Source organism: Enoplosus armatus, chromosome 22, assembly GCF_043641665.1.
Source record: "Enoplosus armatus isolate fEnoArm2 chromosome 22, fEnoArm2.hap1, whole genome shotgun sequence".
NCBI classification, from domain to species: Eukaryota; Metazoa; Chordata; class Actinopteri; order Centrarchiformes; family Enoplosidae; genus Enoplosus; species Enoplosus armatus.
In genome coordinates, this window is record NC_092201.1 from 8667659 (window position 1) to 8683520 (window position 15862).

Here is a 15862-nt window from a genome sequence, read left to right on the forward strand (position 1 = left end):
TAAACAGCAACTTTGTTCCCATAAATCAGGTCATAATGTCACATAAACTAGACAGAAGCTGGAGGGCGAGTGACTGAACAATATTGCTGTTTGTTTGGATGCATTACTGTATGTTTGTTTGCATGGGGTCATTGTGAGTTTATATGTGTGTGAGTGTGCATGCATCAACCGTACGTGTGCGTGAGGGTGGATGTGTTTGAAACGTTTGAAATTGTGTGTTTGTGTGTCTGTCCGTGTGTGTGTGTGCGTGTGTATGTATTGTAGCCCGCAGGGACCTGAACGTGGTGTCCAATCAGAAACGACTCGACTACCTGAACAACCTCGCCACAGGCGTCATCTTCATCACCACGGTGATTAACTTCTTCGTCAGCTTCTTCGGATCCAAGAGGACTGGCTTCTTCCGCTGGCTGCTGGCTCGACTCCACTTCTGACACTCACACAAACTCACATATCAAACACACATTGCAACATGCATGCACACACTCACACACCATTTGCAAGTATTTCATCTGCACACACACTTAAACATGTTGATTCAAACAATTCACACACAATTCAACCATATGTTCAAACATCAAGTCTTATTCATTATTCAGGCTTTGAAGAGTGATTCACACTGTAATCCAACTAAAAATCTTTTCAATTTAACCAACTGTATATCTATGTAAATATGCATGATTCTGTTTGCTGCAATAATGTGCTTGTGCAAAGAAAATGTGCATGTGTTCTATTATGTGTATTCCACACTTTACATGTGTTTCCCCAGCTTTTTTATATCATCTGTTTTTAAAAACCAATACCAGACAAAAAACATGAATAAGAAACATCCCTCTAATATGTACGTACACATTCTCCTCCAGAGAGCTGAATAAATGTAGTGATTTAACAGAAGTCGATGATATGCTTGTTGTGTTTTTTGCTGAAGGGTGAATGCAAAGTAACGGGGTGGGCATGAAGTGGGCCTTATAACACAAGCAACAGATGCCAGTGTTTGAAAGAGAGAAGTAAAGTGGTGTGAGAAGCAAGTGTAGTTTGAACCCTCTCTATCTCTACTGTGTATGTGTGTGTATGTGTGTGTATGTGTTTGTGTGTGTGTGTCACAGGACGTCGGGACCTGAATAACAGCACCCTGCAAAAACGTCTGGATTACCTGAACAACGTAACAACCATCATAGTCTTCATCACCACAGTCCTCAACTTCTTCATCAGTACCTTCGGCATGCAGCGCACTGGACACTTCCCATGGCTTATGATGCGCATTCACTGACATGCACACACACATACACACACCATAGCTCATAGCTAACATGCATACATACAGTGGACTTTTTTCCTTCATTTTTGACCTCAACATTTCATGTCTGTCTTAGCTACGTCCCCATCTCTTTTTAACAGAGCTATTGTAAATGTCTTACATGTTAATGGTAGTTTATTTCATGATTATATAAGTTAGTAGCTTAATAATAAAATACACTTTTCTCTCCGTTAATTCGAAAATGGGTAACACATTTGATTTTGAAATCTATGTAAAGTACAAAGTACACTTTCATTAGGAAATGGTGACATCTAGTGTCAAAGAGAGGTCAGGATCACAAAAGCATCTCTAACATCAGCCTCATCTAACTGCTGCTCAGCAAACAAAATCAACAAATAAAACAAGTTAAAACAAAATGGCATGAATTATTATTTTTAGGATTCTGAATGTTTGGTGCTTCATTAAGTCAAATGGAGAAAGTTGCTTGCCTTATCATAGTAAGGTCAGAGGTCAAGCTCTAGACCAACCTGCTCGTCTACTTTATTGTTTTAGAGGAGTTTTAATGGTGAGCTGATGACTGATAAAAAAGTAGTGAGAGGTATCTATCAGAAAATACAATACTGTAAATGATTTCAGTTTTCTATTATATATACCCCCTTGATCTTCCCTTTGTCTCTGCCCTTTGATGTTAGTTTTGGTTTGGTTAATTTTCCACATGAAAGACAAAGAGGAGACCTGATGGGCCTCTGGAACCTTACTGTACTGCACTGAGCACAGACAGTTTTTCAGTTATAATACATACAGTATGTTGATTAGAGGCACGTTTGCCTCCTATGGTTACTAATAGCGAAGCCAGGCGTTGCACGTATGAAATAGAAATAGTAGCACTGGATGTAGCTCCAGTTAAGAATACGTGCGGAGCCCTCTGACTACAGGCCCAGCTGGCCCCTGTTATTCCTGCTGCTGAAAGGGAGATGAACAGCAGGTGCGTTGGTGTTGCTACCTCCTGATTGGGCAGTGAGTGCAAAGTTCTATCTCAGGGTGCCTCGATTGAATAAACCAATAGCGAAGCCTGTTAGAGGGTGTGGCACATACTCATAGAACTGGAGTTACTGGTACTTCCAGTAACTACTGTTTCCCAAGAAATGAAACTACAGCTGAGGTGAAATTTCTGCACAGACAACACAGACATCTTGGCAGGTAAAGTCCAAGTGCTCTGATTCCTTTTTTGAAATTACTGAAGTGTACAAAGACATTTACTAATTGTTAATTGTAGAAGAGTAGGCTATGTCCTTGAGCTTTATAACTTCAAAGAATCTAACAGCTTGTGTCCAGATGAAAAATATTACGATCTCTGGTGTCTCCTGTATTCAGGTAGGCTAATAAGCTTCAAATTTCAAGATGTTATTGCTACTTTATACTTTTTTTGACACACATATAACATGTTTGTGTTCTGTCATAAGCTCAAATGATGTTTTCTTTAAGTGTCAGACAGGAAATAATCACTGGCACATTGCCAGCACACGTTACAATTCCCAGAGCTTTTGTTTTATAGATCAAACTGGGAGTGTTAGTATGACCATAACCAGAAGTCTCTTTATACACTTTTAGAACTTCTTCCCTTTAGTAAATGTAAGAGGAATAATCCATCCTGAGATAGGCCTATCAACTGCTTCCCGTAGATCACACTGAAGTTCTGCATTCTGTTTTCATCAGTGAAAAATTGTGAGCAAGGAAAGATTAACTCACCATGATGTTGTTTTTTGAGGACACTCAGACTAATGATGCACTGCCATTACTGCTGCTGTTTGTTGGTGTACACTGCTGTGAACACAAGCATTTAAGCACTTAATGCAATTCTTGACCAAAACCAATATTGTCTAAAGTGTCACACATCTGCACAGCCACGTGTTCTTTAATGCTCTGACCTGCATATTGTGTTGGATGTGGTGTCAGGTGTCAAATGGACACAAGTGACAAGAATTTTGAACACTAAAAAAACATGTTTGAAAGTTTGAAAACCAACTTCCTAGACAGGGTAATGGTAGTCTAAAAAGTAAGTAACCTACTTGTCTTACACATTTTTGGGGTTTGAAATTGAAAATCATATTCATCAAATCCTCTCCTCTTGAATAGACATGGCCTCAGCCAGCAGCCTCCCATGTGAAGAACAGCTTCTGTGTTCAATCTGTCTGGAAGCGTTCTCTGAGCCTGTCTCCACTCCATGTGGACACAACTACTGTAAGACTTGTATCACAGGGTACTGGGCCAGCAGCGACCTGACACAGTGTCCCCTCTGTAACAAGAGGTTCCGCAAAAGACCACAGCTTCAGGTCAACACAGGGTTCAGAGATATGATTGAGCATTTCAACAACATGAGGGTGAGGGGTGAAGATGACATCCGTGCCAAACCAGAGGAGGTGCCCTGTGACATCTGCCTTGGGCCGAAGCTCAAGGCCCAAAAGACGTGCCTGGTGTGTTTGGCCTCGTTCTGCCAGCCTCACCTGGAGCCCCATCAGAGAGTCTCAACCCTAAAAAAGCACCAGCTAATCGACCCTGTGCCGAACCTGGAGGACAGGGTGTGTAAGAAGCACGACAAGATGTTCGAGCTCTTTTGTCGCGTGGACCAGATGTGTGTTTGTTTCATGTGCTTGCAAGACGACCATGCAACGCATGAAGCCGTCCCATTAGAGCACGCATTCAGAGAGAGGAAAGCCTGGCTGGACAATATGACATCAGAGATCAAAATGATGGAAAACACTAAATCCAGGATCGTTAAGGAAATCAAATACTCAATTGAACAGAGTAAGAAAGCGTCAGAGACAGAGATAGCAGAAATTGCTGAGGTTTTCACTGCTCTTGTGGTCTCTCTGCAAAAAAGCCAGGCTGAGCTGATTGAGTTGATCCAAGAGAAGCAGAAAGCAGCACTGAAGCAGGCTGAAGATCACGTGACACAGCTGGAGCAAGAATTGAGGAGAAGAAGATCCGAAATGGAGCAACTTTTACAAACAGAGGACCACCTCCGACTCCTGCTGAGCTGGCCGTCTCTGTGCTCCCCTGCACACACTGAAGACCCTCTGTCCCACTCCACCCCTCCATTTACACTAGACCCCTCGGACGTCAGTCAACAGAGGTATGTGGGGATGGTGAAAAAAGCAGTGGCTCAGATGGAAAAGACGCTCAGTAAAGAGATGGAGATGCTTATTCATGAGGTCAGGTTATCTGATGACTGTGAGGCCGCTCAACAGCCTGATGCAGCTGAAAATCTGATGACAGATGAGTTAATTGAGATTCAAGAAGTGTGGAGTCTGCCTCAGGACAAGCTGATGATGATCCAGCAGTGCGATGCAGTGGATGTGACTCTGGACGCCGACACAGCCAATTCCAGACTCACGGTGTCTGAGGATGGGAAACAACTGAGATTTCGTGAAGGCCGACTGTTTTTTCCTGATTTTTTCAGGAGAAGATTTGTAAATCAACCCTTTGTCCTTGGGAAAGATGGTTTTTCCTCCGGCAGGTTCTACTATGAGGTTCGGGTCAGTGGGAGTGAAGGCTGGCTCTTGGGAGTGGCCAAAGAGTCCATTGACAAGGAGACTTTATTCTTTCCCACCCACGAGGAAGAAGGCTGGACATTTAGCGGAATCCATGATACATATTTTTCTAATACTAGTAACTGTGCTCCCCTTTACCTGAGGCAAAGGCCCCAGACAGTTGGTGTGCTTGTCGATTATGAGAAGGGAGAGGTCTCCTTCTATGACGTGGACGCCAGGACTCTGATCTATTCCCACACAGGATGTACCTTCATTGAGACCACACCAGCACTAAAAGCGTTTTTCTATTCTGTGGCTGGTACTTCCTTAAGTAGCAGACCAAAGCTCTACCCTATTTTTGGTATCTATGGAGATGACTTAAGCAACAACATACTCGTAATCACTCCTGTGGCCCACGCAACTTAAGGTGCCACATACTTCAGGGGAAATGAATTGGGGCCCACACATTACTGAAATATATAGTACAGTATATTTCTTACAGCAGAGACCACCAACTTATAGACTGTAGTAACAGTAGTAGTAGTAATATCAAACATTACAAAAAGGCAATAAGAGTCAGTGTAATATATATATTCTTATATTTAATTATTAGCTTTCTGTCTTTCTTGCCATATTGCAAAATAAGTCAACTATTTGAACTGAATAAAGCAGGTAAGATCACTCACCTGAAGGTTGATTGTGAGGTTAATTTAAAATCTAGAAGAAAGGTAGACGGTACATCAGTCACTACATTTACATCCATGTTGCATTACCTAAATCTGACCAGGAGATGGCACGATTGTTTAACCTGTGTTCTGGTCTGTTTCTGGTTTGAGACTACTGTAGGAGGAAACAACAAGGAGTGGACAATGACATCATCGGAACTCAATTTCCTCTTTGTCACTTTCAAAAATATTTTGATGTATAGGTCTAAGAGCTGCAACGTTTTGTCAATTTATAGATTAGTCGATGTGAGTAATGTGAGTATTTGCTTGTTTTCTCAGGCTTATATGATAGCAAACTAAACATCTCTATGGTTTTGAAGTGTTGGTCAGACAGAACAAGCAACTTAGATATGTTAATTTGGGCTTTACGATATTGTGATGGACATTTTATACACCAAAAGAATCAATGAATCAAGTAAATAATCAGCAGATAAATCGATAATGAAAGTAATCGTTAGCCCTAATAGGTTTAACATTGGGCTCAAGGTTAGGCTTACATAGTCTGTGGGGATGCACCAAATTTGCTGTTGACATTACTGAACACCTACACCTACCTAACAGTAATCTTGTTCATCAGTGACTTATTTTAATTTTTGTAAACAATTATGAACATATAATATCATATGTCCTTTTATATTTTGATCATTTTGTGTGAAACCCATTGACTCCAAGGTCCACATTGCACTTTTAAATGCAAATTTATTTTGAGGGCCAAAACATGTCTGATAAATGAGCTTCAAAACGCAGTGTTCGTTACGTATGTACTATGCAACTGATGTGTATTATAATGCTTAATAAAAGTGCATTTCTTACAAATTGGTTTCATGGGCAATGAGTTATGTTATGATCAGAAAAGGGGGCTCTTTCAGTCAGCCACCAGTAAAAGTTTTCACTGATCCGGTTGGCAGAGACATTTCAGACGGGAGCGCTGGTCCACTACTCCTGGAGTGTTTCTCTCAAGGGGAACTTTAGCCAGCAGACTATTTATACCTCAGCTGTCTGACTGACTGGCGCCCTGGGAACTGGGACACTGTGTGTGAGTGTGTGTGTGTGTGTGTGTGTGTGTGTGTGTGTGTGTGTGTCTTTGGTTATTGTCTAGTTGGAAAGATTTCTTTAGGATGTAATTGTGTGTGAGAGAGACAGGCAGAGAAAGTGACCTGGGAGGCCAGAGTGACCGGCTATGAAATATGCCACATACACTCGTCAGATACTGTATGTAGGTCATCCACTCATCAAACACAGACTGAATCTGAAGTGGTGTCAACATGCCATAGGTCTAATGCATGGATACAGAAAGAACGTATTAGCATCACACTAGAAAGACGAGATTAATAAATAAGCATAAATTTGACATTAAATCATCATATAAATGCCACAGCTTCTACTGAGGCACAGCTCACTGTCACCACTCTACTGTAAGAATCCAGTTCATCATCTCCTCCTAGTGGCCATCTCACAGTCAAATGAACAGAATAACAACGCTGTCAAATCCATCATGTAATGAAATCAGTAAAGATTTGTTACTGTGGATCAGGAATATTAGTTGACAAAAGATTGACAGTCCTTTCACAGAGAGAAGAAAACTCAAATCCCACTGATTGACTGAACTTTGTACGACTAAGTGACGAAGAGGATGTAGGCCATGAAGGCAAAAGTGTCAAAGCTGTTGGTATAGACGTATAATGTCACAGTTAGTTAAACTGTATCCTATTCTTAACACAACAAATATTAATAACATATATTATTATATAAAGCACATATTGTGCTTTTTATTATTTATTTAACTGCTACCTTACAAATTAAGATTTTACACACAAAACAAAGTGATCTTATGGAGTATTATGCATTGTTATGGATTAAACAAGCCAAACCCACCTAAAACAACCGCAACAGTAAAATGTTGCTTACACATGAATCCATTAGTAAGAATCATCTAATAATATAATATATAATAGTCACATAACAGTCATAGGGGCCATTTTTCTGCATTGAGTAGTTTTTCTTTTGATACTTTAAGTACATTTAGCTAATAATACTTAGCCGTCTTTGACTTAACCTCCTAAGACCCAAGTTCTATCTTAATTTCTCTTTGCTATCTTGGCTTATTGGGACCTGATAAGTATAAAAACTAAGCATCATCTGTTGACATGATGTAGTTCCACATACGGGGACAATTTTGAATTTCCATATAAGCAGAATTAAGTATTATGGTATAACCCAAAATGTGATGTCCACGCATGTGGATGCCAGGTCTTAGGAGGTTAAGTAAAATTTTCAATGAAGGATTTTACATGTAAAGGAGCATTATTACAGTGTGGTAGGCTGTTGCTACTTTTATCGATAAGTAAATGATCTGAATACTTCCTCCACCACTGAAAGCTAATAAATACTTCAATTTGAACTGTTGAATTATTTCATCAAACCCACATAAGATGCTAACATATTGTTTTCCATGATGTGAAAACAAAGGATTTCTTTATATAAAACATGACAAAATTATAAATGGACAATGTGGATGATGTTATATTAATAATAATAAAAACTAGATTTTAAATATATATATAACATATCTCATTTAATTGCGACTTTAATAATCATGGATTATCAAGTACGCGACTCAGCTGGGAGCAGAGACTGGGGTGGGGGGTGGGGGGGGTACGTGTCGGCGGCGCGCGCTCCGCCGTCGTGACGTCACGGGAGCGCCCGAGCAGTTGGGGAAGCCACCAGTGGAAGAGCTGGCAAAAGACGGAAAGGAGGGAAAGATAGACAGAGGAGAAAGACAGGAGACGGAGAGACAGACACGGGACGGGGAGACAGGACAGCCCCGAAAGCCACCTCGGCTGACCGTCTGTCACGTTACGAGACGTCACACTTTGAGGTTTGACAGCAGCAGAATAACCGGAGAGGATAATGTGACTGGCCTTTCTTCACCGTTTCACGGAGCTTATTTCACAACCGAGGGCAGCAACGTAAACACAGCCGCAGTGAGTATTGGAAGTTAGCTGGCAGTCTGAGGGCGTGCGTGTGCACATGCATGTTTTATTACACAGGCCTGCGTGTGTTTATGTGTGTGCGTGTGTTATAGACATGTTGGCCACTTCTCGGTCCACCTCACATGTGTGCCGTCTCTGTGTGTGTGTGTGTGACGCGGAATAACAGGAGCATGAGCGATAACATAATTAAAATGTGATGGCTGCTGTGAGGTGCAGCAGCTTCAGGTCAGCTGTGAGACCTACAGTCGGGCTCTGTTACATTTCCGCCGGAGGGGAGCGTGTTTTTTCGGCCAGGCTGTCATTGTGAGAGGCTACATTTTGTATTTTCTGCGGGTGACAAACGACAATGCGAGCCCACTCAAGACCCCCCCCCCCCCCCCCCCCCGTTGCGTTCAATAAACCAATTGTAGCTGTACAGCCAGAGGCTTCCCCGGAATAACAGGCTGATAACACTATATGTCTCGTCTCTACCTGTAAATGCGATTATCAATCTGTTCGCTGTGTTGCAGGCAGCATAGGATAATTGCTATCATAATCCTATAATATTATTTTACAGTTCAGTGACCTTATTGTACTTTGCAGTGGGTTTATCTGCTGTAGGTATCACTAATATTCCCTTCGGGACTCAAAGTGTGCCTCTGGTAGTCTGTATTGAGTTTCATCTCTTGCCATAATATTCCCATGGGGACTTTTAGTTGTGTTGTGATATTTCTTCAAAACAGTCTCTGTCAGTTTCTTCAGGTTTTTTATGTTCTGAACTCTTTCAAGGCACAAATCTGTGCACTTTTCTCTAAAATGATGTTTTTCTAATGCTGCCATAGTTGCACGGGACTGTGTGCAACAGCAGCCAGCTGATCGGCCGAGACAAAGATCAAGCAACACGTAGAAGACTGGGCAACAACATCTTTGCAGACCAAAATCAATGTGAGCAAAACATGGATCCGATATGATTTGTGTTGATGGAGGCAGGGAGGTGAAATCTGCGTGTGTTTTGCAATGCCCATGGGGGGGGGGGGGGGGGGGGGGGGGGAGAGAGACAGAGAGACAGAGAGACAGAGAAGAGGGGACGCCGTGATTTCCTTCGTGTTCCGCCCACATCTCTGTTTCTTTGCACCGCCCCTCCTCCTCCTCCTCCGAGAACACAGAGTCAGGGAACTGAGCTGCTTCCTTCCACTGACATTATTGTCAACACTGGACATTTTTGAATGCACACCTCTGGGCAGTTTGTGTAAACGCTGTTCTAATAGTTTCTTTTGTTTTAATTATAACTTTGCATGGCCTGGCCCATAGTTATATCTTTCTGAACTTTTGATTCCTAGTGAACCTTTGTGCACAACCTGAGAGCCTCCTCTGTCTCCAGGCTCAACATCAAAGGTAACAACCTTTAGGGCCCAACATGAGGAACTTAGACTGACAAAGACAGTAGCTCTTTTAAAACCGCTTCCCAGAACTGACTTTTATCATAAGACCATGATCTTTGATGCCTTGTTTATTATTTATTTATGCAAGTTGCTTTATCGCTTTGCCAGGGGCAGGGTTTATTTCTATCACCTCAGATGGATAGATAGACTTTCAGGGGTTGTTTGGGTCACCTTCTCAACGGCCTTCATCTTCATTTAACTCCACAAGTTGACTGTAGGAGCACATTCCTCTTTACAGGACAAGCCTGGGGGAGTCACACTCTCACTTTCTCTTCCATTAACAACTACACACTCCTGAATTAGTTTTGTGCTTCCCTTGCCTTTGTGTTAATTGTCGACTCTCAACGGTACATTTTCCATATTTGTTATGTAGGCAGCAGCCAAGATTAGATAAGTGTGTGTTTGCATGTGCATGACATCGATGTGCTTTTCGTGCGTCAGTGTGTTCATGCACATGGATGTGTGTGCTTGTGTGTGAGTCATAGTGTGTGTCTGTGTGTTTTGTTTGCCCAGCCTGCATCTCGGATTAATTTCCTGTGGTACACAATAGAGCTGATGCTATCTGTCCCTTATCGTTAACGTTGTGCTTTCCAGTGTCTGAACCATATTCTATGTCTTATCGCTGATAAGACTGGTGGCACAGAGTGAAGTTACAAGTAGCACAGTCACTCTGGTGTGCCAAAATCTGTATCTTGCTCAGACATCTTCTGCCTAAGTGTAATTGGGTTGCTCAGTTAATTGAAAAAAAGCTCCCTTGTAGTTTTAGCAGTTCCAGTGTCAATGTGCAGGATTAGTTGTTTTTTCTCCTCGCTGGAAAGGTGTTGCACACGGTCTGAAAAAGGCCAAACTCTCTGAACCTTCTACAAGTGAGAAAAATGTTTTCATTAATGAAATTGTGGTTCCTCTATTCTATTATAAATTTTATAAATTTCCACATAAGTCCTGTAGAAATGATTTTAGATGTGTTGTAGTTCAGTTAAAAATGCACAAATCAGCACAAAACTGTCATTATTATTTGTCATCAATATCATTCCCTGACATGGAGACAATATCTTGTGTCTGTGTGTGCAACTAAGCCAAACCACTAATTATAAGTTCCTCAAAACCAAACGGCAGCACTGCCTGAGCTAGGCATTGCACAGTCGTGCTAAATGAGTCTTAGAAAGCCCAAATACATCATGAAGTAGTGAGAGACTGCACTGGGAGTACTTAACGTGACATTTTGGGACATTCGGGCTTTTGGATGTGAAGGATGACAGTAAAAATCCTTCACTTTTACTCGTACTCGCACACTTAAGAAAAAAAGCTATTTATCAAATTTCTTACGACTTAAAAAGCTCATATCGAGGTGTCATAGATGACTGCAGTACAGAAACAGAAGTGAGCACACATCAAAATAATTGACATGATAAAAAATATGTTAGCTGAAACAGTGTGTACAATTCAGGATTGTGTAGTATAGCCTATTATTTGCTTTTGATTTGAACATTTATAGGATGCTGCACCACTTCAGGAGTGTAAACAACACAATTAAAGCAGGAATTGTTATTGTTTGCAGTCACTTTGCATGCATCTTTCGTTGTCTGCACGTGCCATTGTGGTACTTAATTCTCCTACTAAATACCTTGTATACTAGCAGATATTCATTACTGCTCCAGTTTGGTTTGGTTTTTGTTTCCATGCCTGCCAGTTCCTTATTAATATATCCTTATGTGCATATTTATATATTATAAATATGATTACATTTAACATGGCAATTGCCGCTGGGGATGTTAAGGATTTCACATAAATAGAATGAACTTCTTTAAAGATTAAGATTACTTAAAGGTTTTGCATAAAAAATGTAGGCATAAGAATTTTTTTTCAGTGAACAATATGGCAGACAGAGGGAAAATCCTTGTCTCTGATTGGCTATACTCAGTGCATACATGTGATTAATCATGTGATCACTTGAGAGTTGCTCTAAAAACACACTTTGCTGTAAGTACCTTGATAAATGTGTCTTATTGCTCACACTCAGCTAATAACTTTTTTTACTCATAACTTGGATCTTAAAACATTCTTAAGTGCACTTCTGAGATGTCTCATTTTACTATGAAGTAATAGTAATACTAATTCACCTCACCTTTGCACTCTTTAGACCAATAGCAATCTGATTTTCAGAGAGGTAATGTATTATTGTCATGATAAAGCAGCTGTCAGGGTTAGAAAAAGCTGAATGTGGTGAACGGCAGATTAAATCTTCAGACAGATTAGGTGCAGAACGGCGCTCCCCTTCAGCTGGGCTGTCGAGTTGACTTTCAGTGAGATGCGTAACCCCAGACAGCACCAGTGAGTCCTTTCCAGCCACATCATATCACAGCAAGGCTGACAGGAACAGAGAGTAACAGAGAATAATAATATTCAAGATGAGTATAATGTGTTTTCATGAGCCCCGATCCCAAGGCGAGAGACGAACTTTGTCAAATTCAACTCCCACGCTGAAACACCAGCCGGCTAAGTATAGGTTGAGTGCTGTGTGTGTGTGTGTGTGTGTGTTTGTTGCATTGTGCAGTGCGCAGATGGATGTGTGGTTGTCACTTAAATAGAACATGCTGAACACCTTCAGGAATGCTGATGGAGAAAGAGAGGCAGTGAAAGCATCGTGGAGACAAGTGAGAGTCAGAGAGGGAAGGAAGGGATTAGAGGAAGGACGAAGAGTGATGGCAAAAAAAGAGAAATAAACAGGTGTAAGCATTTTAATCAAACATCATCCTCTCTCGTATTATGTAGCTAAAAGCCTCCCCATCATGTCTGCTTGGCTCTATCATAAGCTCTATAGTGACACGCTCATTTAAAGCCATTATAATCAATATTTCTATACTGACAAAGGATCTCATGACTTATATGTGAAAGAGGTTTGCTCATAGATAATCATCACCTGACTCTGCAGTTCCTTTATAGCCTTTTTAGCTCATTGTTTTGGTTTTGCGGCCCACAACTTTTCTGTTTTGTTTTGTCAGCGCTGTTTTCAGCCACAAAGCTTTAAAAACCCCACTGTAGCCGACCTGCCCATCACCAAACAGCACACAGACAAAGACATGTAGCAGCTAAAAAGCCAGATATTTCCCTTAGGAGTTGGTAGAAACACCATGTTAACTTGTTAATGTGAAGTTTTGAGTTGCTTCTTTATCTGTAGCCATGTTGGGAAAATGACTACAAATTTGAAGTCTGTTCTCTGCTGTGCTAGCACATACTGGTTATTTACACAAGCACAAGTAGGCTACAGTACTTGGCATTCAACCACGGAGACTTTCTTGGTAGCCTTGTGTGATATTCTAGGATTTTATGAGGCCTAAGACAACATTGTGTGTGTGAGGAGGAAAGATGAGACATGCAGAATGGCTGTTAGAAGCAGTACAGGGGAGGCAGAGGATGAAACACAGGGCGTTGTTTGTGTACTGGTGTTTCCTGTGGAGTGTTTTGTGGACATGAAGGGGATGAGGTTATTTTGGGTCTCAGGTTCACTCCTGGGCCTGTTTCAGGATCTGTTCCAGTAGGCATTGTGGTTGTAGAAGGGAATTTTGTGGTCAGGTATTTACAGCACAGCATATCATAAAAGGCTGTTATCTGATTTTGGCTAAAATTAGTCTGAGTATTGATCTGAGTAGATCCCATTAGTCAATTAGTTGATTGACAGAAAATGAGTCGGTAGCAATTTTGACTTCTCAAGCAAAAATGGCAAAAGTTCACCGACTCAAATATGATTATTTTCTGTGTGTCTCAGTCTCCTATTATATTAACTGAACGTCGTTGGGTTTTGAACTGTTGGTTGGACAAAAAAAGAAATTCAAGGACATCATGTTGGGCTCTGGAAAATTGTCGTGGTCATTATTTTTATCAAAAGATTAATTATAATGAAAATAAACGTTAGTTAGATGAGCACATCAAATAACACTGCAAAGCATGAGCTTGATTTTGACAAAATAAATCTTGACTCAAGGTCCACTTACTAGCTCTTTTCAGGGCTTTCAACTGCAGCATACTCCATCTGCTGATGAAGACTACTGCTTCCAGGGTTGAGAATGAACTTTTCTGAACTCTCAGTGTGGCAGTGTTTAACAGATGTCTCTTACAGCAGCACCACATTGCTTTGTCACATCGGTGTGAAAGGGCGGGAGGGATGGTACGCCTGTTGGCAGATGCTTCTTGGACAGTCATATGCTAGTGTTTTCTCGACCTCATGATGCCAACTGCGTCATAAGTGTGTGGATTTGTGTGCCTTGTTTCCAGTGGCGTTGTTATTTTTGTATTTTTCGTTTCTTCTTTTCAAATGTCTGGTAGGTTCATGTGAAATTATAAGCTTGAGGTTAATATTATTTTCATCTGACTCTGTTGTTTGCGGTCCCTCACCCCCAGCCCTCTCAGAGTCTAAAACACACTGGTGGTTCAGTCATGTGACCCTTAGACTTGAACTGTAGAAAACACAACATGGTGTGTGTTGTGGTTTCCATGAGGTCCTCGAGCCAATAAAAATAAAAATAAATGTGTGTGTGTGTGTTTAGCCTTGTGATAGATTGGTGACCTGTCCTGGGTGTACAGTACCCTAAACAAGATAGTGGATGGATATGTGTATTTATTGTCCTGTACCTCTGTCAGACTAAAGCAATGACCCAGGAACAATAATGTTATTCCTAAATTGTGATACTTTGATTGTTGACAGGCAGCCTTCTGTAAGCTATCTCCACTGGGAAAGTATGAGCAGGGGAAGTGATTGTTCTTTTCTACAACCACGCAGAGGCTCTTACACCTCGAACCACTTGGTGCCCAACATAAACGAGCAGAGGCAGGCTGAAAGAGCTGTGTGTGTGTGTGTGTGTGTGTGTGTGTGTCCTGGTATTTATCACGTTATGGGGACATCGATCTGTTTACACAGTCACGTCCAGGGGACCTCTAACAGTATGGGGACAAAAAATCAGGTCCCCAGAAGGCAAACCCTTTTAAATGAATGCAAGAGTCATTATAAAGGTGCCTGTGAAGTTTTTAGCTTTGGCCCATTAGACATGTTCACCAGTCAGTGTGTGTGTGTGAAGGGTGCTCAGTTGCGCCCCCGACAGTATCCAGCTGGTAGTGCACTCACTGCTTCACACACACACACCTTCCAAATATGGTTCGGACCGCCCACTTCCTGGTCCCCATTAAGAAGGTTTTCAGGAATAATATAGTAATGTATAATAATATAAAATATAATGTAAAGTCAATGTATAATATAGTATAATATGGTACATTATAATAATAATTACTAATATAATGTAACATAGTATAATATATAGTATAGTACAGCAATATGACAGTATATAGTATAAAATAGTATATATATACTGTATATATATACACACATACACTCAGTGTCCAGTTTATTGGGTACACCTAGCTAAAGTAATGCAGTCTAATGCAACAGGCCTCCAATAAATCCCCCTTCATGAAGGTTGTAATGTTCAGTTTGTGTTGTTTTAGAGATGCGTAGATTCAACTGTATAATCATTTTGGAGGATGAGGTATGTGGTGCTGTTGAACTGTACTGCATTATACAGAGAGGTGTTTCTGTTATTTAGCCTACCCTGATTGAAATGAATGAGGTGGACAAAATAATAGAAACACCCGGACAGTATAACACAGTACAGTTCAACAGCACCACATAGTACATCCTCCAAAATGACCACACAGTAGAATCTACACCTCTTTAAAACATTTTAAACAAAAACTGAACATTATAACCTCCATGAAGGTAGGATATATTGTAGGGCTGTTGTATTAGACTGCATTAGTTTAGCTAGGTTTACCTAATGGTCTGGCAACTGAGTGTACATATATACAGTATATACTGTATATATATAACATAATATATAATATATAGTATAGTACAGCAATATAACATAGAATAATAGAATATCAAATA

The 15862-nt window shown here is 40.9% G+C and overlaps 1 protein-coding gene across 1 annotated transcript; it reads left to right on the forward strand.

Annotated features, from left to right (window-relative positions):
• Positions 1-3393: 3393 nt before the first annotated feature.
• On the forward strand, positions 3394-6286 carry LOC139305178 (E3 ubiquitin-protein ligase TRIM39-like). The gene has a single exon (XM_070929124.1). It carries the CDS (start codon positions 3394-3396, stop codon positions 5209-5211), a length of 1818 nt encoding a protein of 605 aa, XP_070785225.1. The 3' UTR covers positions 5212-6286.
• The last annotated feature ends 9576 nt before the right edge of the window (positions 6287-15862 follow it).